The 25442-nt window shown below is 38.2% G+C and overlaps 1 protein-coding gene across 8 annotated transcripts in view; it reads left to right on the top strand.

Moving 5' to 3' along the window:
- HDAC8 (histone deacetylase 8) overlaps positions 1–25442 on the top strand; it is a 280351-nt gene that overhangs the window by 80315 nt on the left and 174594 nt on the right. For 6 of the 8 annotated variants that reach the window (XM_021718961.1, XM_021718960.1, XM_008070865.2 and 3 more), the window contains 2 exons: positions 19532–19704; positions 22193–22287. In XM_021718961.1, coding sequence (XP_021574636.1) covers positions 19532–19704; positions 22193–22287 — 268 coding nt within the window. Of the gene's footprint in view, positions 1–19531; positions 19706–22192; positions 22288–23414; positions 23500–25442 lie in introns of those variants that run through there. The other 2 variants (XM_008070866.2, XM_021718962.1) reach the window with 2 other exon arrangements.

Genomic DNA, 25442 nt, shown 5'->3' with positions numbered 1-25442 from the left:
AAGTTGCCCAGGCGGGTCTCGAACCTGCGGGCTCAGGCAATCCATTCACCTCAGCCTCCCAAGGTGCAGGATTACAGGCTGAGCCACTGAGCCCGGCTTGCTATCTCCTTTTCATCTTTTTTGTTCCAAAATTCCATTGGTTCTCTGGCTGACTCTTTACCTGTAATATATAGGGCCTCTTATTGCTTATTACTTTCAAGATGCTCTCATTTTTGTTTGTCACCCAGTTTCTAGTTTGCTCCTGAACTGCCTCTCCCTGTTGAATTCACTTAAATAATTTTTCCTTTTTCCCTTTTTTCTTCCTTCCTTCCTTCTTTCCTTCCTTCCCTCTCCTTCCCTTCTTCCCTCCTTTATTACTTCCTTTCTTTTCTTTCCTTCCTTTCTTCTTTTTTGCCTCCCTTCCTTCCTTCATTTCTTCTTTCCCTCCTTTTTTAAATAAGATGATTGTTTTCTTCTTTTGTATCCTTTTTTTTTTGCCAGTTAGTCTGTCAGGAACTTAATGGTTTAATCTCAAGCTTTAACACACCCCTTTATTTAAAAAATGACTTTGAGTTTCTTTTTGTAATAGACTCGATATGGAATCTTTACAATAGCATTTTCTAATTCCAAAACACCTTGGATTCCATTATATAGAAATAACAAATTTCACAATTAGATCTCCCTGTCATTCAATACTAAAAGCAAGGGCAACTAATTCCCAAAAGATCCCTATAATTTCCATGAGAGCGACCAGAGTTGGTATTATAAGTAGAGCCCTGTTTTAACTAGCATAAAGGAATATCAACATTGTTCTTATAATCATGCCTCCTCCCTCAAGGAAGCTTATGACCCCAATATAGAGATGATAGAGGTATATTATATTTTTGGTTTACATGAAGGCCCACCAACCCTACCTCATCCCCACCCACACACACATATGCATATACCCAAAAGGATTTATGGGAGAAGGAGGCTGCTCTGGGAGAGGGAGGCTGCTCTGCGAAAGAGAAGGATTGCTAGTTCCCAAGCTTTGCCATCTGAAAGAGGAAATATCGCTCTGTGTTTAACCTGTTTGCTCTCTAAGTATATATGAATGCAATCTAAGATCATCTCAATAATGTTTACACTGTTACCTAAAACACTGTGTTGATGATTTTGGGAGCAGTTACAGTTAAGAATTGTGAGAGAGAAGGACAATGACAAGTACTGTTTTGTTGTTGGTTCAAGGAAGATTTTGATAAATATTAGGGCACCAGTCTGACACCTCAAATCTTGCAAGATGACCCAACTACTTGCCCACTCTGAACTGTCATAACATATTGGAGTTTGAATGAACAAATACTTCTTAGTAAACTATTATAAGTATTAGCCAATACTTCCTAGTTTGTATCCTACCTATCATTTCAAAACCCTAACAACCAGAAAGCATTCTTTACTAAACATCTGGTTATTAATATATATCTCATAGGAAAGCTATATATATGGTACTTATAACATGTAGAGGTTCATAAGCTGAAGTTGACAGTTCAAGATTTAGAAAAACAATTACATTTTATTAAGAATATTCAACTATTCAACTTTGTAAGATAATGAAATACAGATACTGCATAAATATTTTAACAGAAAGAAGACTCTGTTGAACAGACTTCTCAATGAATAAGACTTATGAAAGACTCTATTAACCTGGAGTTCTCATTCACTAACAGTCTTTATATCCATATATGCAGAACTTTGCTAGTTAGAGCTACTAACCTGACCAAAGAAATAACCTTATTCTAGTGAACCAGGGTTGATAATGATAGTTATTAAAAACAGAATCTTTGCCAAGCACAGTGGCTCACACCTGTAATCCCAGCACTTTGGGAGGCTGAGGCAGGAGGATTGCTTGAGCCCAGGAGTTCAAGACCATTCTAGCAACATTGCAAGACCTTGTCTCAAATAAATAAATAAATGAACGAACAAACAACTGAACGAATGAATGGTCGCCTGAGCCTAGTAAGTTGAGGCTGTAGTGAGCCATGATCATGCCACTGTACTCCATCCTGGCGAGAAAATGAGACCCTGACTCAAAAAAAAAAATTAAAAATAAAAAAAAGAATTTACCTGTATTTTGTCTTTGGCTTGTTTACTTTGAGTTCTATGACTTATTTTACATAGCTCAAAATTGAAAGAACCTTTTCCCCCATCAAAAGCATAAGCCTAAAGAAAAATTCAGAGACCCAAGAAGTGAAAAAAACTTAATATTTTTATCTTTTTCCTTTTATGAGAGAAATATTATACTTTTCTTTTTTAAATAATTATTTTATAGCTCTTCAACTGCTTTTTGGAACATTAATTCTGCTATTAGTGGGCTAGCAGAGTAGCCTACCTAGAAAGAACTTGTTCTCTAGGACAACAGCAGAATCATTAAAGAAATAGCTCATTTACGACAAAGTTTTTATTCCTGGGTGGAATCTTTTTGTCCATCTATACTCAGCCCCACTGATACCCAACAAGGAGAAGAAAAAACATAGCATTAATACTTACAATAGTATCTTTGTAGTATAGGCTTACTGCACAAGAGTTTTCCTTAGACTGTGTCATCACGTCTGAAATATGTCAGTGGTATTTTAAGCATAGGCTCAAGTCCTGTGGGTCCAGGGCCAAAATTCACCTCTTTAAGTTACTCTGACCTTTCTATAAAAGAATTGATCACTTCAAGTCATTTTATAGGATTTTAAAAACATTAATTAACACAAGGAGAGTAGGGAGAAGAGCTACAAAGCTACATAGCTTATTATGTGCCTGATGCTATCCTCAACATTTGACATGTATTTTTATGTGTGTTATCTTTGTTTTTAAGCAATAAATTGGTTTTTTTTATTTTTAATTTTAAAGATGTGGGGTACAATTCAGAGATGTATGTATCTTTAAATATAATGAAACTATGTTATTCATTCATTCTGCAAAAATGTATTGAGTGTCTTCCCTATGACTGGTGGTGGCAAGCAAGACAAATGAGGCTCCTGCACCCTGGAGCTTAGCTTCTAGGGAGCCCTTACTTGTGCCAGGAGTTGCACTAAGCATTTACATTGCTTCATAGGATCTTTGTAACAATCTATACAATACCTACAAAAGTATGTACTATTTTTTCCATTTTACAAATGAGAAAACTGGAGAAAAGATTGACTTCCTTAAATTCACCCAACTAATAAGTGGTGAAGCCAGAGTTTGAACCCATATATGTCTGCCCCTTAATCATTGACAATATTTTCCCCCAAAATATCACACAGAAGTATGAAATTTAATTGTTGCAAACAAAGAAAAAATGCCATCCCTGAGACTTCTTGGAAAATTTTATTTCAGGGGATTGCAGAAAATCCCTTTAAAAAAGAAACCATTTAACTATGCAAATGAGCCACATCGTCCATAGTACACACAATTCATTGTTTGTTTATGAAAGTGCAACTTAAATTTTTGCCCAAAAAAGAATCTTTTAATTTGTAATTTTATAAATATTGCCAGAATCTATTTCTTAGGTTCAAAATTCCTAATTAAAGCTTGAAAACATGGAGATTCTATCTATTCTCTTTTCCCTTCATTTTCAATGGAGAAAATCCTGACTTCCTGCTTTAGAAGGTAAATAAGTCACATGTCATTTTATAGAACTTTTCTCATGGAATTATACCCTTTTCATGTGTTTTTATTTTAAACTACCATTGCTAAAAATTGTTAATGTTATGCAATTTTCCAACTATCGGCACAATTTATACTACCTCTTGGTCCTTGTAGCAGGTCCTATCTGTGTAAAGGGTAGAGATTCTCCATCCATGCTATAAGTTGTTTAACCAGTACCAATTGAATAAAATGAGAACCAAAGGACATCTCTAAAGGACATTTAGGGGAAACATTTCCTTTCACTATTGACTTTTAATGTTAATATTTAAAGAAGAGATGTTTTAACAATGGTAGGTTTTTCTTTCACTATAATGATAAATCACCTAGACTTTATCTTCCTCTTGGGACTCTAGACTCCTTATCATTTAATTTTAGAATTAGGTAAATCCTCAGTGAAAAAGAACCCAACAATTATAACTTACTCCTTTGGGTTTGGTGATGCAGCAAAAGCAATGAATATACACACACATATTCATACCTAAATATTTTAAGCAATACAAATTTTTTAAAATTCTCTTTCATTGATGAGAAGGGATGAACACTTTAGAAACTTGCATTTGAGAACAAATGATTATATAGCCTTCCGTCTTCATCCTCATATTCATTATAATCTGAGAGCTGGTAAAAATTCTTTACAAACTTATTCTACCTCTCTTCAGTTGGGTCACAGCTTGATAATCACTAGCGCACTTTAGGCCAGTGATAAAGGCAACAGAAGTTGCTAATTCACCTTATAAACTTCATACTTTGAACTCAGTCCTTTATAAGTAAGGCATTTGTGGTTAATATTCTATTTGACAAACTTCTATCCTGCCTCTCCATGGTATGGCAGATGTAAAATTGCCTATTGTTTCTGGCAAGCAGATGATTCAGACACTAATTAACTCCACTGTTCATGTTAGCCACAGTTGGAAATAAGGCCAAAGTGGGCCTTTCGTTTATTCTTCCTAGTTTAATATGTCTTTTAAAATATTAAATTCAGAAGTGCCTCAGAATGCAGAATAATTTGGAGGAGAGGTATCATGTGCTTCATTTTCTGAGTTGTCCTGACTCAGTCTGTGAGCTTGCCCTGCCTGTTCTCAGGACTTTTTTAGGGTTGTAGTGGAGAACTGATGTTTTTTTTCTCACCTAACCCTTAGAGTTTTAAATCCAGGTGATTAAAGGGATAGTTCTTATATTCTTTTCCTTCCCCTCTCAACCAGTGTCTTTCATGACCAGTTCCCAAACTGCAAAGAGTAGTAACCCTGCCACCATGACAGCCTCTTCACCCTTACTCCAAGCAAATATGTCTTCATAGGTGACTATGTTTTCATTTGCATCAAGGAGGACAATCTTCTGGAATTCTGTGGGTTGTTCTGTTACTCTGATGTACATCTTTTCTGCCCTCTTAGTGCTGACTGATCCCTGCTCCCTGGAGAAAGTGACCTGGTTCTTTGGCAGCAGTTGAATCTTTGCTAGAACATGTTCTGAAACTCTCCAGAGGCAGAAAGACTTGGCTCCTTAATGGAAATCTGCAGAATTACACCCTTTAACATAGGGCTGCCTGAACTTGACTATATCTGTGCATCCTAGAATGTTCTAACATCAAAATTCATATTACTCCTTTCAGCTGATCTCCACCAAGCCCCTAACCCCTGCCCTAATCCTCACCCTCCCATATACCTTAGTCACTGATCTGTACTTTCTGTCTAGCCTAGAAAAACTACTGTTTAGGCTCTGCTTCAATATACTGCAGCTTTGAACAACTGAACCTGACATTGCCATACACCTAGCAGCTGCCAGAACTGATGAGCTGCCTCATTGTATTTTGTTGACATGGACTATACAGAGATTTAGTTAAATCCGGTATCTAGTACCTGATGAAAAAACCTGATGCTTAAGTTCTGCTGGACTTTGCTCTGGGTGCATTATTACCCCTTGTGCTATTAGGAAGGAGCCATAGCTATTGGTACTGAAAGAAGGACTAAAGAAAGGAACTCCTCAAAAAAAAAAAAAAGCTATATCAAATAACCAGCTAACAAGTTAACAAGCAAAAGGGCATGTGTGTGTGTCAAGGGTTTAAGGCAGTGTGTTTGCCTAGAGATGATGCAAGTGCTATTGCGTGGTGAACCACAGGCAAAGGGGATGGTGCATACCAGCTTCACTCAGGAGAATCCTGAGGAGGATGGAGAGGGGTGGGGGAGTAGATGGAGGAGGGAGACCATCTTAAATATGTTAGGGATGAAGTGGAAAAATATCTATCCCATTTAAAAATAGGCAAGCCTCACTAACTCAACCTAATTAGAGGAAAGTCAGTCTGAATCATGGAATATTTTAAAATGCATTTTCATTACTTTCAAGTAGTGGACACACACGTAATTCAAACTAGACTAACAGCCAAGTATAGCACCTCAGGGAAGGGGCTTTAAGAATCATTTGTAATTAGCATATCAATTATTTGTATGTAAGTAGATGTGCACAAAATGCATAAAAAGTTTATTCTCCTAAGTAGGACAAACATTCCCCAGTGCAGTCCTGTTTGCACTATTAATTTGCTTAGCCAGCCCTTTTTGTGCCAAGATAGATGTATGTAAGAAATGCTTATTTCCTCAGGGAAGAATGAATCGCTTCCCTGTGTTTAGTACAGTACTAAGAAGCGGAGCGCCACTTGATTGGTTTGGGATTTCCAGGATATGGAGTTTTGAATTTGCATACAGACTATAGAGACTTAATATGGAGACGATCTGGCAACCATTGCCAAAGATCCAGTTTCCCCATCTGGATTTCATTGAGGAGATCTGGATTTCATCAAGCAACAGGACACTGATCCTAAATGATCCACCAGACACTCTAACATAGGCATGTTTAAAATACATCCTGCCCTAGAAAAATAGCTGTTAAAATATGATGAGTTGGAGTTACTCTATGTTCAGTACTTAAAAGTAATAAAAATGGATTTCTTTTTAAGTCCCACAGAAAACATGCAATATCAAGTTAATGATGAAAAACAATCCCCAAACTCTTTCTTGCACACCTCATTGTGTGACGGCATTGCAGAGATTTCCAATCATCTGGGAAAGGATATTATATTTTGACAAGCTGCACCAGGTGCTAACTATATGGCAGAATTTGGGCTTTGAATCTTAGGGAGGCCCTCAGGGGTAAAGAAGGGTGAGGGAAGGGCTATGGGCATGTTTATTGTTAGCAAATCATTATTGTCCACCTAAGTTTGAAAAGCGAAGCAATTGAATTGAAAAAGAAGAGTTATCAGTTATACAAAGAGGGTAGAAAATATGATTAGGAAATAAGAAACAGAGATATAGGCCTATATTTCTACTCATATGTATTAAACTATGCTCTAGGTAAATTGTGAATTCTTCAAGGCTTAGAGAGTAAAAACTGAGTGCAGAGAGCATAAGCTCAAGCAGTAAATATACACACAAATGTTGTAACTACAATTTGGAATGACTCCAGCTCTCCTCTTTCCCCCAAGGGCATCACTATCCAGGGTCTGCAAAGGCCAAATAGCTGTTTGGCTTCCAATCTGATTTTTTGCCTAAGAAATCAGAAAAGTCATTTCAATTTTAATAATATATTCTCCCAACCTCTATATAACAGAAAGGTGCTTGTATTTCTGCCCCTTCTTAAAGTGAATTTTGTGTTTGGTGAAAGGTAATAGATTGGCAGCACTGGAAAATGAATTACTGTATCCCCAGAACAGATATAACCGGGCAGTGACACTATGAAATTTCTCTTTGCCTTTGGGGACCATTAGAGTAGTATTCAGGAAGTCACTGCTCTAGTGTGCTGTGCTGAACTCACCAGTATTCTAGTGGGCTGAAGGAATTAACATAGCACTCAAATGGCCTGACTTAAGGCCATTCATTTGTTCATTCAACATTATGGAGTGCTAACTATGTACCTGGTACTGAGAGAAGACTTTCACAAATGTTATATCATTTAATCCTTACAATAACTCTGTGAGGGAGAGAATATTATTCTTGTTTAACAGAGAAGGAAACTGAGGTTCAGAGAAGTAATTTGTCCAAGTTGCCACGCAAACACTGGATCCAAGTTTGCCTCACTCCAAGTTCAGCTGTCTAACTGAACTGAGTGCTGTGGGGGTTACAAAGGGGGGTAGAAATGACATATGCTCAAATGATGTGACACAAAGTAGAATGCAGTTTGCTCTGTGTGTGGTCCTGGTGGTTACAGAGCAGTGAAATGACCTACCCAAGATCAAATAAAGGAACATTTGCACAGATAGCCTAGGAGTCATATTCTCTAGGTCTTCTTCCATTTTGTTTTGTTTTTGTAGCTTAGCTCTCCAAACCAGACTGCCTCTCCACCCAACCTACCCCCTGCCCAGTTATTGTACCCTCTGCTTACTGGGGCCTGTGGCCTTACAGAATGAAAGAGCATTGGGATTTAGTGACAAGAGCATTGGATTCAAATTAGAATTAGTGTTCTAATTCTAGCTCTGACGCTTCACTCCAAGCCACTAGTAAGGTCCTTTAATTCTGAATGACTCACTTTCCCTTGTGTGAATGAGAATGGTTTGCTTCCAAGAGGTTTAGTGAGAGGTAAGTAATAATAAGCTAAAAATAGCGTGTAGCCCTTTCTGTTGCCAAGGTGACATAATTGATGAGTAGAACTACTTACTATAAAGCGTGTTAGAAAAAGTTGCCAATTGGAATCCATGTTTCTATAGAATGGGCTTAGCAGTGAGATAAAATATGCCCCTCTAAAATGTTAAGAAACTATGTTGTGAAAATTAACACAGCAAAAGAGATGTGAGGTTGTTTCCTGATTGGTTGGTTGGTTGGTTGGTTGGTTGGTTGGTTGGTTGGTTGATTGGGGAGTTTGAGGTTTGTCTTTTATTTCATAGTTTTGGGTTTTAGGTATTTTAAATGTTCATGGGCCCAGGACAGCTTGTTTGATGCTACAAGCAGAAAAAGAAACTTATAGGAAATAGAGTGTCTTCTGAATGTGTCCAAGAGGCACCCATAGCCCCCAACAAAATGACACATGCATCCCTGAACCATTTTAATAGATAGTCAGGGGCCACTAAGGTATTTACCATATGCAGCGTCCCCTAGCAGGTTGAGTTGTTACAGAATAAGTCAGAAGTTTAGATAGGATTAAGGGAATTTAGAGAAAACATACCTATAAACAGCTGAATACCTCTCACTTGGGACTAATTAGTGATACTTTGGGTCCTTAACACAATCCCCTTCTGAATCCCATCAAATGCAGTAAGTTTAAATTTTATACCTTAGAAAGGGGTTTTGCTGCTGGCAATAACTTTTCTCAGGCAGACTTTGGGAGCTCAAAGCATTAGTTACAAAGATTTTTTTCTACTCTCCCTCTGCATCCTACCCCTCTTAGTTTTCCAACTTTGAATTTCTCATTTCTTTAGTCTCTAGTGAGGGAAGTCTTTAGAGGGTGCTGAGAGTGCTTTTTGGAAAACACAAAGGTGACAAGGCTGATCTATTCTAGTACGCAAGCTAGAAAGTCAGGAGGCTGAACCTGCTGAGAGCACGTACTGACCAGAGGCCTTGCTAGAGTGTCAAGTTAGGGTTACTAGATGCTACTATCAGCATCAATCAAGGGTGACTGTAACACCATCATCGCTCTGGCACCTCAGTGTCCTGAGAAGAATCTTTTAGGATTTTAATTATCTAAGTAACAACAAAAAAACACGTTCAGCCCTGGTATTAGAGATAAAGTAGCACCAGTGAATGAGCTCAAGGGTACTTGGTAGAAGCTGTGATCTACCCTGATGGAATAAAAATAGAGAGAATAACTCTATGGTTTTTTTTTTAATCGGGTTTGTCTCTTATCTAAAAGCGTCTTTAATTTCATCACTCTTGGCTTTTATCCTTCTCAGGCACTGACCCCCCTCCTCCAAATTCAGGTCTGTGGAAGCAGCACTGTGTCTTCTCTTCCCCATTTACATAGCCTTGTCTGAAAACCAGACTACTAAATGCTGAAGGATCAGGTTTCTCATCAAGAAAGCTGCATTTTAAATGAACATCTTGTGTGTTTATAGGGAAGTTACTAATGTAATGTAATGAGATGCCTGTCTTCCCCCTCCTTTCTGGGTATGAGATTTTATACTTTCACAAACCTAAAATTAATGATTTGCAATATAGCAAACAGGGAAACTTTCCCAAAAGCAATCTGGAATGATATTTCATTCATTTATTCACTTAATGACTATTTATTAATGCCTATTATATATAAAGTATTGAGTCTACCCTCAAGGAAGTTGGTGGAGATATAAAAATGTTATATAGACATTGATTTTTATATTCACACACATTTGAATAAAATAAAAAATAGAAAATTGTAAGAACCATAAGGGAATGCTGTGGGTATTCAAAGGGAGAAAATACTTGGAAAAAAGGCATAATTCAGGAGGTAACATTTGAACTGGATTCTAAAGGGTAGTTAATTACTGTATCTTTACAAAGTGTGTGAATGTGTATGTGTGTTTATAAAATCTGGGTCAAGTTTGACTATACAGAAATTGTAGGAAAGGATGGTATCCACAGGAGGTATAGCAAGATCAAAGAGAGATTGAGTGATGTATAAAGAATAGCAGTGGGTTAGTTTGGCTGGACCGTAAAGTACATGAGAAGGAGAAGTTGCAAAGAAGATTGGAAACTGAGTGAGGTGAAAAATGGAGAGTTCAGTTTGCCTACAGAATAATATAGGTTAAGGAATTATTGGAAAATGAGATTTAAAAAGTAGGCCAGAGGCAGATCATGAAGGACTTTGGATCATAGACTAAAAAATTTAAGTGTCCTCTAATGACAGTGAAGTGACATTGAAGGTTTTTTAGTAAGGAAGTGACTTGATCAAAACTATCCCTAAGGAAAGGTAATTTGATGGTACTGTGTGTGAAGGATTAGAGAGGGAAGAAACTTGAGGCAAGGAAATTAATTAGGAAGCTATTAGTGTAATCCATGTAGGAAGTCATAAGGGCTGGATTAAAGTATTGCAGTGGGAGTGGAGAGGAGGGAATGAGGGAGAGACTGATGAAAGACTGGTAATTAAAGAGGAATATGAAAAGGGAGGAATCAGAAAGGGCTTCATAGTTTTGAACATGGGTGACTGAAAGGATGGATATCATTAACAGAGATAGGGAATAGAAGAGGTGAGATGACAGGACAGGTTCAGCATGGTCAGAATGGAACTGTAAATCACAACTTACTTCTCTGTACAAATTGACAGGCTGATCCTAAAATTTCTATGGAAATTCAATCAAAAATAGCCAAAACAATCTGGAAAAGAAAGACCAAAGTTGGAAAATGCACACTTCCCAACTTCAAAACTTGCTACAAAATCACAATAATTAAGACAGTGTGGTGCTGGCATGAAGACAAACATATAGGTCAATAGAACAGAGTTCAGAGTCCAGAAATAAGCCTTCGCATTTATAATCAATTGATTTTACTCCAAGAAGCCAAGGTCATTCAGTGGGGGAGAGGACAGTCTTTTCAATAAATGGTGCAGGGACAACTGGATATCAACATGCAAAAGAAAGAAGTTGGACCCTTACCTCACACCATATACAAAAATTAACTCAAAATAGATTAGAAACCTAAATGCAAACGCTAACACTATAAAACTCTTAGAAGAAAACATGAATGTAAATGTTCATGACCTTGGAATAAGTAATAGTCTCTTAGATATGACATTAAAAACATAAGCAACAAAAGAAAAAATAGATAAGTTGGATTTGTCAAAATGAAAAACTTTTGTGCTTCAAAGGATAGTATCAAGAAAGTACAAAGATAACCCACAGAATTGGAATAAATATTTGCAAATTATATGCAGGAAGTTCCCAACATAGGAATGACCCCTGTTCCAAGAGCGCGTTTGAAAGTCCAATTTGTTTTAAGTCCAGCAATGATAGCCTGGGTAAGTATCCAACTAACACAATCGGCTATATAGTACTATATGTATTTAATAAGCTATACTGACACCTGGTGGAGTGAAATAATACATTTTAAAAATTCAAGTGGACATCTTAAGGTTCATAACTTAAAAGTTTGTATGTAGAGACTTACTATATCTGATAAGAGACTTGTATTTGTATTTAGAATATATTAAGAATTCTTACAACTCGGTATTTAAGAGACACCTCAGTTTTATTTTTTTGACATCCCAGTTTAAAATAGGCAAAGGACTGAAGTAGATGTTACTCTAAAGAAGATATACATGTGTCCAATAAGCACATGAAAAGATATTCGACTTTATTAGTAATCAGGAAAATGCAAATCAAAACCACAATGAGATACCACTTCACAGTCACTAGAATGACTATGACTAATTAAAAACAAAACAAAACAAAATAACAAGTGTTGGTGAGGATGTAGAGAAATTGAAACCCTCATACTTTGGCGCTGGGAATGTAAAATGGGCAGCCATTGTGGAAAACAGTCTAGCAGCTCCTCAAACAGTTAAACCTCTTATATGGTTGCCATATGACCCAGAAATTCTACTCCTAGGTATATATACCCAAGAGAATTGAAAACCTGTCCAAACAAAAACTTGCACATGGATGTCCATGGTAGCTTTATTCATATTAGTCAAAAAGTAGAAATTACATCAACTAAGAATGAATAAATACAGTGTGATATATCCACACAATGGGATATTATTCCGCCATAAAAAAGAATGAAATACTGATACATGCCACCACATGGATGAACCTTGAAAACATAATGCTAAGTGAAAGAAGCCAATCACAAAAGATAACATGTTGTATGATTCCGCTTATATGAAAGGTCAAAATAAGAAAAATTCATAGATACAGAAAGTAGATTAGTGATTGCCAGGAGCTAGGGGTTGGAGTATGGTGGAAATAGGTAGTGACTGGTAAGGGATACAGGGTTTCTTTTGGGAACAGTGAAAACATTCTAAAATTCACTGTGGTGGCTGGGCTCGGTGGCTCAGCCTGTAATCCCAGCGCTTTGGGAGGCTGAGGTGACAGAGTCTGAGTGACAGAGTGAGACTCCAACTCAAATAAATAAATAAATTAAATTAAATTCACTGTGGTAAAAGTTGCACATCCCTTTGGAAATGCTGAAAGCTATTGACTTGTACACTTTAAATGAGAAAATTGTATGTGAATATCAATAAAGCTGTTTAAGAAACATTTTTTAAAATATTTTTGACTGGACTCGGTGGCTCAGCCTGTAATCCCGTGCTTTGGGAGGCTGAGGTGAGTGGATTGCCTGAGCCTGTGGGTTCAGAACCCGCCTGGGCAACTTGGCGAGACCTCATCTCTACAATAAATCAAAAAAATTAGCCGGGTGTGGTAGCGCGCGCCTGTAGTTCCAGCTACTTGGAAGGCTGAGGCGAAAGGATCGCAGGAGCCCAGCAGGTCGAGGCTGCGGTGGCCGGGAGCGGCCACTGCACTCCAGTCTGGGTGACAGAGTGAGACTCCAATCAAAAATATATGTATATATATATATTTTTTTTTACTGTATTTGTAGCCACTGATGAACAACTGCAGGTTTTTTAATAAAATCAACTGTCAGTTGCTTCTGAGAAGTTGAAAAAGATAACAAAGAAAAGGCTTTTGAATATGGTGACACAGAGATCTCTCTACCTTTAAGAGAGCAGTTTCAGGAGACCACTAAGATTAGATTCTGGATTGCAAAAAGTATATACACCTATACATATAAGTTGGGCAGTGCTGGGAAGGGGAGACAGAGATGGGCAACTTGTAAGCTAAAGAAACTGAATCAGTAGGAAGACAGGAACTGAAGATGGAAGAGAAGAGTTTATTGGTGATGCATGGCTCTTAAAGCAACAGGAAAGAGGAGCTAGTGCTCAGGTGGATAAATTAACCTGGAAAAGGAGAAGGAATATGAGAGAGGACATTTTAAGGTAGAGAAAAGAGCTAGAGGAAGGCACTTATGACACATAGCTTTAGCCAGTTCAGGTATGAGGCAGAAAAAGTTTGATCTAGAAGGATAAGCAGCAAACTATTAATCAGCAATTAGTCCTGGAGTGGGCTTAGAGATGAAGGGGGCGGAATTTTTCACTTTTATTTGATAGACTTTTTCTTTTTTGGAGTTAAGGTCTTGCTCTGTTGCCCAGGCTGTCATGCAGTGGTGCGATCACGGCTCACTGCAACCTCGATCTCTTGGGCTCAAGCAATCCTTCTACCTCAGCTTCCCAAAGTGCTGGGATTCTGCCAGCCAGATAGACTTTAATGTTTAATTTTTCAATATCAAGAATGTCCTCTCATTATATTTGTGTCTTTAAAAAATTAGACTAGATACTGTAAGAAATGTAATTCTTTATCAATTGTAGGTAAAGTGAAGACTGGCCAAGCTGCAGAGAGGGAGTGGCCCTATTAATCACTCAATTAATGTTTATGGAAATTGCTGGAATTGTAAGCATAAACTGTAATGGAAGCAATTAGTGTGATTGCTCAGCTTTCTCCAAGCAGAATAAAGCAGAAAATTCTGATGATGTGGTTTATCCAAGGGCTTAAAGATTGACAAGAAAAACATGACAAATGTGTGCAGAATTAAGGGTACTAGTAAGTTTTTACATGACTAACCATATTCTCTGAAATAGTAACAAGTAGTGAAGCAAGTGAAGTCAAAAGATAGACTAGTGGACTTTGAAAATAGGAAAAAGACCAAGGAATAGGAGTCATAACGAGAATGAAGAGCAAGTGCAATAGAAGACATGGGCAGATAGAAAATTGTAGATGGAGAAAGTAGGTTAGAGTTCAGGGTCTTAGAAGTAGAACAATTCCAAGTGCTTCCTTATCAGGCTCCAAAGCGTGGCTATGCCTAGGAATACCTAGGTGGGGTGCAGGTGAACATCACTCTTGTTGAAAAGATGAAGAAATTGTTATGTCAGACAATTATAATGGTCATGAGGGAAAGAATAGACCTCTATTGTTCAATACAGTGAACCATTGCCCAACCTAGAATATAGTAGGCTTTCAATTAATATTTGTTGAGTGAATGTCTATGATAGCATGTATAGTTATTTGTTTTCTTGTATTCTTCCCCTAATGGAACATAAGCTCCTTGGATCTTGTTTATCTCTAGTACCCCGCATAGGGAATAGTAGGTGCCTGAATGAATAAATGAACTGCAGGAAATGATGGCAAGGAAAGGAAGAGACAAAAAAAATTTTGAACCAAGTGCTAAAATCCTCAAGGAAGGTGAAAGAATACATTGCAGGTCTATAGATACAAACTTTGATAGTATTTGAGTAGTATAATCAAATGGCATTGGCTTCAAAAGAAGAGAGATTGGTGACAAGAAAGACTATTGGGTTTGGAAGTGGCAATAGGAAAAAAGAATTTTTTTTTTTGAGCCAGAGTGTCACTCCATTGTACAGGCTGGAGTGCAGTGGCATGCTCACAGTCACTCCAGCATTGACCTGCTGGGCTCCAGCAATCCTTCCGCCTCAGCCTTCCAAGTAGCTGGAACCACAGGCGCGCGCCACCAAACCCAGCTAATTTTTTATTTATTGTAGAGACGAGGACTTGCCAAGTTGCCCAGACTGGTCTCAAACCCACGGGCTCAGGCAGTCCACTCGCCTCGGCCTCCCAAAGTGCTGGGATTTCAGACTGAGCCACTGAGCCCGGCCGGAAAAAAGAATATTTCCATTTTTATTTTTCCCTCCTGGGAATTCTGGAGAAATGGGCACAATGTGTTTTCTCCCTTGACCCTCCACTCCAATTTTGTAGCCTAGCCCTCTCATTTTTTTCCAAATTTACTTTACCTTGCTTCCTGTTACCTTCATTCCTAAAATGCTTCAATATCCTTTTTGCTAACCCCTATGGCTCCAGGCTTTCTTGCTTTGGCTTCACATGCAACAGCAAAAATCAAAGTTCCTAAGCATAGTTTTTCAGCAACATTAGTTCTTACCTCATACTTCTCCAGTGGATCACATCTGACTGTCAAACCAAATGAAAACTTCTAGTCTTAAATTTAAGAGTGTTCACCATCCAGCCCTTTATAAGCTGTCCTTACTTCAGTTGCTTTGAAGTTTGTACTATGTACAAAATGCCCTGCCTTTTTCAAAGCTTCTAATTAGTCTTTTCATTACCTATCCAGAGCCGTCTTTAATCAGAACTCCTTGAGGACTCATTTTCCCTACCTGACTGTAATTAAAACAAGTATTCTGGAAACTTTCTTTCTTTCTCTCTCTCTCTCTCTCTCTCTCTCTCTCTCTCTCTCTCTCTCTCTCTCTTTCTTTCCCTTCCTTCCTTCCTTTTCTTTCTTTCAAGTTGGGGTCTCATTCTGTCACCCAGTGTACAGTGCAGTGGCACCATCACGGCTCACCGCAGCCTTGACCTCCTAGGCTCAAGCAATCCGTCCACCTCAGCCTCTGAGTAGCTAGAACTACAGGCATGCACCACCACACCCAGCTAATTTATTTTTTGTAGAGACAAGGTCTTACTATGTTGCCCAAGCTGGTCTTGAACTCCTGGCCTCAAATGATCCTCCCACCTCGGCCTCCCAAAGTGCTAGGATTACAGGAGTGAGGCCACCATGCCCAGCCACTTTCTTTATCCTTTCCTCTGTCCTAATTATCAAGCACTCATAAGTGTTATATGTATACACTTTTTTGTGTGTAACTTGGTATTACCCTATCAATTCTACCATGGAAATATCTCCCAAATCCATCTTTTCCTATTCATCCTTGCTGTCACTGCCCTGGATGGTTGTAAAAGCCCTGATCAACCTTCAGGGTAGCCTACACCACAGCTCATGTATCTTTAAAAAGGAAATTTAATCATGACCCCAACACACACGTACATGCACACGCCTGAGCGTGCATGCATATACTTCACAACATTTGAGACATTTCATATCTTTTAAGCAAAATTTCAAACTCATTAGCCTGGCTGGCACAAGTAACCTATGTTTACTTTTCTAGCCTCATCCCACCACTCCCTGTTTTAAGACTTCATGCTTCTGTGTGTGTACTTTCTTCTCTGAATCTAGTCCCCTTCCAATAACACCCTCCATTCCTGCCTCCACCCCTACTACCTTCATCCCACGTGCCTATAAACTTGTACACTTTTAAAAGCCTTTTATTGCAAAATAATCACAGATTCACAGGAGGTTGCAAAGAAATGTACAGGGAAGCTCCATGCATCCTTCTTCCAACCTCCCTCAATGTTGACATCTTACACAATTTTAATACAGCATCAAAATCAAGAAATTGACATTGGTAATATCCATAAAGCTCATTCAGATTTCACTAACTAGTTATGCATGCACACCTGTGTGTGTGTAACTCTGTGCAATTTTATCATATGTGTAGTCTTACATAACTACAACCACAATCAAGATACAGAACTATACCATCACCACAAGCCTCCTACATGCTACCCCTGTATAGCCACATCCATCCCTAACTCTGACAACCACCTATTTGTTCTCCAGGTCTATAGTTATTATTTCACAAATGTAATATAAATGGAATCGTGCAATATACATTCTTTTGGGATAGGCCTTATTTACCCAGCATAATTCCCTTGAGAGCCATCCAAATTTTTTGCATATATCAATACTTTTTCCTTTTTATTGGTGAGCAATATTCTAGTTCTGTTCCATTTACCAGTTGATACCTGGGTTGTTTCCAGTGCAAGCTGTTACAAATAAAGCTGCTTATGAACATTCATATACAAGTTCCTATGTGAAAAAATTTTAATTTCTCTGGAATAAATTGCCCAAGAATGCAATTGCTGGGCCTATGGTAAGTCTATTTTTAGTTTTGACAGGAATTGCCAAACTATTTTTCAGAATGGCTATACCAAGAATTGTTACCACAATTTTTCATTTTAGCCATCTTGAGAGTTGGCTCATTATAGTTCTTCTCATCTTTTAAGAAGTTACCTCTGCAGAGCCTTTTCTAAAATCCTCTGGAAAAGTTATTACTCCTTCCTCTGTGCCATCTCTGATATTTCATTTATCATTGTATTTTAATTATTCATTGGCATAGTCTGTGTCTTTCCCTTTATTCTGGGCTGTATGAAGACAGGGTTTTTTGTTTTGTTTTGTTTTGTTGAGTTAGAGTCTCACCCTGTCACTCAGCCTGGAGTGCAGTGGCACACTCACAGCCACTGCAGCCTTGACTTGCTGGGCTCAGGCAATTCTTCTGCCTCAGCCTTCCAAGGAGCTGGAACCACTGGCCACGCTACCAGTCCTGGCTAATTTTTTGATTTGTTGTAAAGACAAGGTGTTGCCAAGTTACCCAAGCCCCTGGGTTCAGGCAATCCTCTCTCCTCAACCTCCCAAAGTGCTGGGATTACAGGCGTGAGGGTCTTGTGCCATATTCATCCTTATTTCTGAGGTATCTGGTACAGTAACATGCTGGGCACACAGTGGGTACTCAGTGAATGTGTGATAAGTGAGGGAAAGAATGAATGAAGAGAGCATTAGTCTTGTTTGCCTCTCCCTCCTCCGCCTTTAGCTAGAAACCTTTTTAGAACAGACATCACGCCTTCCTCTGCATCTCCCAGCGGCAACTAATAGGGGGCTCTGTACGTGTAGATGCTCAATAAATGTCGTCTAACTATTCAGGTGGCTTATCTTCCCTCTGCACCCAGGAGATAAGCACATGAAAGAGAGAATAGGCCCAAGTATTCTTGTATTAAGGATCACATGTCATAATTTTTATAATATCCTTATAATCTCTACAATCACTCAATATTTGTCTGTGTAGATGAGAAATCAAAACAAAACAGTCCTTTGAGTCAAAGCATGCCTTTGTGGCTGAACACTATTCAATAGTTTCAATAAGCTGGTTACATATGAATTTGGGAGGGCAGCGTTTTATGTCCCTGAATTCCTTTTGCAGTTTCAGAAGGATCTGGGATTTTTCTAGGTTTGCTGCACTGGCGTAATTTGACATGTTGAGTATACAGGGGTCATTAACCTCAACATTTTTTATCACTTTTTGATTCTGTATTTTTTCAAATCTGAAGTATGTTAATTTACACTTGTTTATATGTCTCTATAAGAGTTACGCAGGCCCTTGAGGACTGGTATATGTTTTGTCTAGAAAGTAGATTGTAAGCCTCTTGAGAGCAGGGACCTTATAACTCCTAGGAATGCATTCTGGACATTGTCAATATTCAATTAATGATAATATTGAGAGCCTGGCTAATCATCTGTCACTTTTGCATCTTTCTTTTAATCTACAAGGCTTCTAAATATCAAAAAAAAACACAGGTTGATTGGGTAGTGTTGAATGATTCTACCCAAAATTATGCTCATTGTTACTCACTAGTTTGTTCTTTAGAGTGCTTTCAGATTTATAATCTTAGATCTGTTGTTATAGTTCCCTTCCCTATAATACCCTGGTTACATATACTTTGGGGAGGACAGCATTTAATAATCCTCTAGTTCTTTTGCATAATAAATAGCTGATTGTATCTATGCTTTCAAAGCATACTTCTCATCCCCAGCCCCCACTGATAAGCAGGTGATAAACTCTGAGTATGGTCTTAATCAGAAATTTTTAGAAAGAGTCCTTAATAACTATTCAATGTATATGTCTTACTTTCCTAGATTTTAAAATGGAGTGAATGTGTATACTATGTCCTGTGGCTGTTAAAGTTAAATTAATATGAATATTTCAAGAAAGTCTCCTTTTTAAAATAGAAATTTAAATGTGTTGTTCATTGGTGAGGGTGGAGGTAGGGGGAATTTTTTTGGAAGTCAGGTTTTTTAAGGTACCATTTGCATACAATCTGATTTACCCTTTTAGATGGAGAGTTTGATCAGTTTGCAGGTTGTTTGTTTTTCCTTAACTATTTGATGATTCTAACTTGCCCCCCCCACCACCACTCCTCCTACATGAAACTGATATATCTTTTTCTGATGTTTTGTTTCCTTTCTCTTTTCTACAGTGTACTAAAGGAGGTATATCAAGCCTTTAATCCCAAAGCAGTGGTCTTACAGCTGGGAGCTGATACAATAGCTGGGGATCCCATGTGCTCCTTTAACATGACTCCAGTGGGAATTGGCAAGTGTCTTAAATACATCCTTCAGTGGCAATTGGCAACACTCATTTTGGGAGGAGGTGAGTACAAAGGAAGATCAACAAGAGAATTTGTTGATCTTCCTCCACATTTTGTCCGTAGGCAGTGAGCTAGGAAAACTTGACTTTCTCATTCAGTCGAATAATACCAACCTGCCTATGGCCCAGAAGTCTGAGTCAATGAAAGCTGCTACCTCTACAGTTCAGCATAAGGAAGTGCTCTGACACACTTCTCTCCCTCAGCTTGGCATGTGTATCAACTCTTTGGCACTCTGAAATCCAAGTTTCAATTCCTGAAGCAAAGGTCCTTTTGTTAAAGGTTACCTCAGATCTTAAGAACAGAGAATGTTAACCCCAATAGACTTTGATCCATCTTCTCTCAGTGTAGTCTTTGATTCTCAATTCTGATAATCCTCTTTTGGGTACATACCACTGAAATTTCGACTCTACTCCTATGTAAGTAGTAATCACATGAATTAATTAAAGATCAAAACTAAGTGTAAGAATGACTCTTCCCCCTAAAAAGCATGGATTTGTTATCATGAAGCAAAATTGAGAGATCCAAAAAGTCTCCTGGGCATTCTTATCTTCAGTGTGTACTGATATTTGTACTATTTAGCCAGCAGAAAGCTGGGTCTATTTCTTAAATTTGTACATTTGAGAAGGGAACTCTTCACAGTATCTACCATCTTTGAAGATGCCTTGCTTAGAATCTTTTGTCTACCTACCTGGCACAATCTTTGAATAGATTTGATGTGTTAAAATAACATGATCAAGCAGATTGAGCTTAAAATGCATATCTTATGAAAGAACTAATAGTTGATTGTTTTGTCAACCTGTTGTAAAAACCAAATTAGGGAAATCATGGGGAGGCCTTATGTAAAGGAGTGAGCATTCAACACAAATACACTAGCCTGATCCTGTGGCTGCCTCAAACTCTAGAAAGATTAAAATTAATCTTAAAAGAGACAACCTCTTATGAAAAGTTGGAAAGAAATATATTAACTTCAACTCAAGAAAAAGGTGAAGTTATTAAGCACTGCATGACATCACTTTACTTGATGGCACTAAGGATGGTGTTTATGGTACAGGTACAGCTAGGGGTAGGAGAAAGGTCTTTCTCTGCAACATACATCTGTGAGAATCTGACTTTTGTTTGAGGCTATAGCCTTTACTTAAAGAGCCCATTAGCATTGTCTAAAGCCTTTTTGGTTTCTCAGCCCAAAGTTTTGGCTTTTAAATATATAACTCTTCACATGCAATATGTGTATTTCTGGAAATACTTGTGGATAAGTGGAATTTTTGCATATCAAATCATATTGTATGTACACCAAAGACAGCTTACTACTTAAGCAAAGCCTATAGTGACTCTTTTTGAAATTAAATAATCATGCCAAATAAGTCTATCTTACAAATTCAGGTTTTTCCATGTCAGGAATGTTTAAAGCAAACCTGTATCACTTAAATGAAATTCCCAGCCCCTATTAACACATAGACAATTGGTAGAGAGGGCCACATCCCCAAGCTTCTGTGGACCCCACTGAGGCCTAAAAGACACACTCCAAAAGCTCCAACATTCCTGCCCTTCCAAATGGTAGAAAGGTTTAAGAAAAGAGTGACCAGTTTATATATGTTACTCCAGTATAGTGATTAATAGTGTCTTCTTTTACTTTTAAAAAGTATACCATTTTGGATGATAATTTATATGGTCACCCTACCTAAAATAGACCAGATTCTATTTCCCTTAGGCTGCATTGAGGCTAGGAAATCATTCCATTTTACCCTTATACTCTTGGAATTTAGCTAAAGGCCAATGTTCTAATACTTGCATGGCAGAGCACATCTATTCAGCACAAAAATATGCTGATTATTAGCCAGTATAATATGGCTGCTGGGTGACTGTGACAGGACCTGACGAGATGGGTCAGAGCATCCATCAACGGTCCTGTCCTCATCTCACTCTCTTTGATCTCTGCCACCAGGCCTATGTTTTGTGGTGAAAAGGAATGCTGATATTAAAAGAAGGAAGTATGTTTCTGTCAGCATTTTCCTTTTCTCTTTCCTGGATGCTTTTAGGATTAGATCTGCCAATAGCTTTAAAATACAAATCACATTCAGCAGTCATTTTACAGAATTGTTGCAAAATTTATCACAGAAATCTTTCTGTTGGGTAGGTTACCTCAAGAGATCAGGGTTCCAAGAATCTCAGTTTTGATGATGTCTCTTGATGGAATTGAGGGGCTTGGATTCCTCGGGTGCCTATTTGTTGGAAGATGAGACCCTTTTTAATCTTTATAGACCTTGAACTTCTTGGTTCCACACTGGGCATGATCTGAATGGTCCACCAAAGTCTGCCTACTAGGTGGTTTAAAAATATCATAAAGGGATGTTTAGGGGAAATTCTGCAAGTTAGAGTTATCTTTTTAGTCTTTTTATTAAAACACTTTTTTCTTTCCTTACCCCCCCCCCCCCACTTTCCTGCTGTTTTGTGACTATTCTTTCCTAACTTCCCAATTCTTGATGGAGACAGGAGGCTATAACCTTGCCAATACAGCCCGATGCTGGACATACTTGACCGGGGTCATCCTAGGGAAAACACTATCCTCTGAGATCCCAGATCATGAGGTAAGTAAGGCTATGACAAGTCCTCTCTTCTTTAAAGGGAAGAGCTGAGTCATTCCACCTAATCAAAATCACGTCCTCACCACTCAATACCGTTTTGTTGAGAGACACTTCAGTAACAATAACACACTGTCTTGGCAGAATAGTGGACTCTTGTTCCAAAATATCCAAGACCTTCTGCCTTTTTTTTAAACAAGAAATCTCAAAGGCCAACCAACTTTAATTTCTCAATTAATTACAGAGACTGTGGGAAGGGGTCACCTGTACACACAAAGAACTCTTTGGAATATGTGCATGTTTTCATCCCCTAGCCTCAAAAAGAAAGGGGCTAGTTTTAAATGTGTATGCTAGGTTCTCATGTATTTTTTAGCAGTCCCATAGGTGGTATGTGCCACATGTACTTTGAAAGTAGTCCTGTTCTCTCAATTTTCTTTGACTAATGTAAAATTTAAGAAATACATAATTACCACAAAGACAGGTCTGATGTTTTTCAGCAATTAAGTAGCCCACAGAGGGTGGGACAGGACCATCCAAAATGTGAAATGTCATTTAAGCCCTTGCCATTTTCTTTAGTCATACAAGATGGGCTTTACACTTTCCAAAGCTAAGATATCTGTTCTAGTTTTCCCAAAACAAGTTAAAGGAAAGCTGTCTGGGACCTATGACTGTCTGATAATCATTAATCCAAAGGCGTATCCCTTCTGTTCCCACCCATCACATTTCCCCACCCAGCAGGAAGCATATTATTACAGATCCGAATGTGTAGCTACAGACCTTAGACTGGATGACTTAAAATAACAGACCAGTACATGCAGCCCCACTTTTTCAACCTCTTTATTTCCCAAGGATTAGGGATGCTACTTTGGTTATAATGTTATGATTTCTGCCAGATGCAGAAACTGTATACTTGGGAACATGATGCCTTTTAAAGTTATTATTATTTTTTTAAATTAGAAACAACTTAAACTAATTCCCTTCTAATTTTTCTTCTAACCTCAGGTGAGTGATAATATGTATCTCAGAAAAACCAGTGTGTCTAGAATACAAATGTAAGGCATGCTATAATTTGAGACAATTTGCTGATGTCAGGGTTAATAGAAGTCTCTTTTTTTTGACTTACCTTTATTCAGTATTTGGAAGCTTAATGAAATATAAAGGTAAGTGCTGTGAACAAATCTAATCGCTGTTATTGCTATGGGAATATCTCAGATTGCATTGTAATTTAAAGCTCTGGGACTTTATAAACTGATCAGGTTATGTCAGGAAGAAGTTTTATTTATTTATTTTTGGCAAGCAAGTCGAAGTTTATTCAGGAAGCAAGTGTTAGCAGCTCTCATAGCTAGAGAGGGCCCAAGAGAGGGCCCCAAGTGGGTTGCCAGGCAGACACCCCCACCAAGAGGGCTGCCAGGAGCCCAAAAACAGAGACTGCCAAGGCTGGGCCAGAGGTTTACATAGGAAGAAGTTTTAATCTGTAGAAACCTGAATTGAGAATGAATGTTCTGTTCCTAAGAAGCAAAATTAAATGCAAAGATTCATCTGTGTTAAAAGATTGATAAAATTTTAATAAAGATAAACACTGCCTCTGGTACCTAGAAGCTATGTGCTTGAATAGATTTGGGCTTGGCCTTATTGATAGAGAGACGTTCTATCTTTATACTGGAATACTCTGCAAGATTAAATGAGATATAGTATATGTCACGTGCCTAACACATTGTTCCTGGCACCCAACAGACACTTTTGAAGTACAAGTTCTCTCTTTCCATTTGCATGCTCCCCACTTCTTATACCCAGAATTTATGACTATGTCGTTTGTAAATTTGTCCAAACCCTTTGTGAATCTTTTCTGTCATATCCTTCTGGTTTAAGAGATGTGAGTCATACAAGAAGGAACAAAGAAGAAAATTGAAATGACAGTTTTCCAGGTACAATAAGATAACATTGTAATGAAAATAGCCAAAAATAGACTACACAGTATGAAGGCATGTATAAGTTTTGTGTCACAATACACAGTTGCACACAAATATCCTTGTGGTCCTCTGAAATCAGATCAACAAATGACAGATCAAAAAATATTTGCTGAGCACCCATTGTGTGCCAAGCATCATACTAGGTGTCTTGGAAGATGCAAAGACAGTAAAACCTCATCCTCTACCTCAAGCAGCTGTAGAGGGAGGGTGATGTCAGTGTTGGGAAGAACTGCAAATACAAGTAATTATAATACAGAGCATAAAAAGAACCATAAGCCAGTAGGACTTGTGACTGTGGAAATGTGCATTAAATATAAAGGAGATACAAAAGAGTAAACAAAATATTCTGTCCTCTGAGAGCTGAAAATATAACTGATAAATCTAATAGGTGAAAAGGTCAAGATAATGCAGCAGTCAGCTTCAGCCTGGCTGCCCATCTCACTCTGTGTTCTCAGTCTTGGGCTTTTGCTCTTCTGTCTCCTAGCATAATAATCCTCTTCCGCCAAATGCCCTTTCCCCACTTCTTTACTGTCTTCCTAGGTCTACTGTCTTCCTAGGTACTGTCAAAAACCCTTACCTAAATGTACCGAGCCCCTTTAAGCTCTTCCTTAGTGTTCACTTATTCCTTCCTTCATTTAACAAATATTTATTGAGACCCTACTATTGCCAGACCCTATTCAGGCCTGGATTCAGAGACACAAAGTGCCCTAAAAAATCTCACCATCTAATAAAGATGACAGAACAATATGCTCAAATCCAGGACAGATGAGGACTATAGGGGAAATGTTTTCATAAGACTTTGAACCGAATTTTAATGATTGATTGGGAGTCTGCTGGGTAAAGAAGGAGGAAAAGGCATCCAAGCAGAGGGAACAGAGATTGGAAAAGGCCTAGTGCTTCATGGAACCAGTGAGAAGTTTGCATACCTGTTAAGAAGTTCAAGTATACTCCTACAGCACTTACAGTCTGTATCATCCATTTGGTCATCTGTGTTTTGGTTGTGTGCATCCCCCTCAGTGCTTAACTTAAGTGTTAGACACCCACCTAGTTGGTGTTCATTCGTTAAATCAACTGAATAAATGATCATTTAAATAAGTGCCTCAATATTCACATTGGGAAACATCTATTTTAAGATGAAAGAACTGGAAGTATAATCTATCCTTTCTCTGGGAGCACAATTTAACATTAGTA

The sequence above is a fragment of the Carlito syrichta genome, unplaced genomic scaffold, assembly GCF_000164805.1.
Source record: "Carlito syrichta isolate Samal-C Ts95f unplaced genomic scaffold, Tarsius_syrichta-2.0.1 Scaffold314047, whole genome shotgun sequence".
Taxonomy (NCBI): Eukaryota; Metazoa; Chordata; class Mammalia; order Primates; family Tarsiidae; genus Carlito; species Carlito syrichta.
The sequence above is the reverse complement of the archived record's forward strand: the minus strand, read 5'-3'. Positions and strand labels throughout refer to the sequence as shown.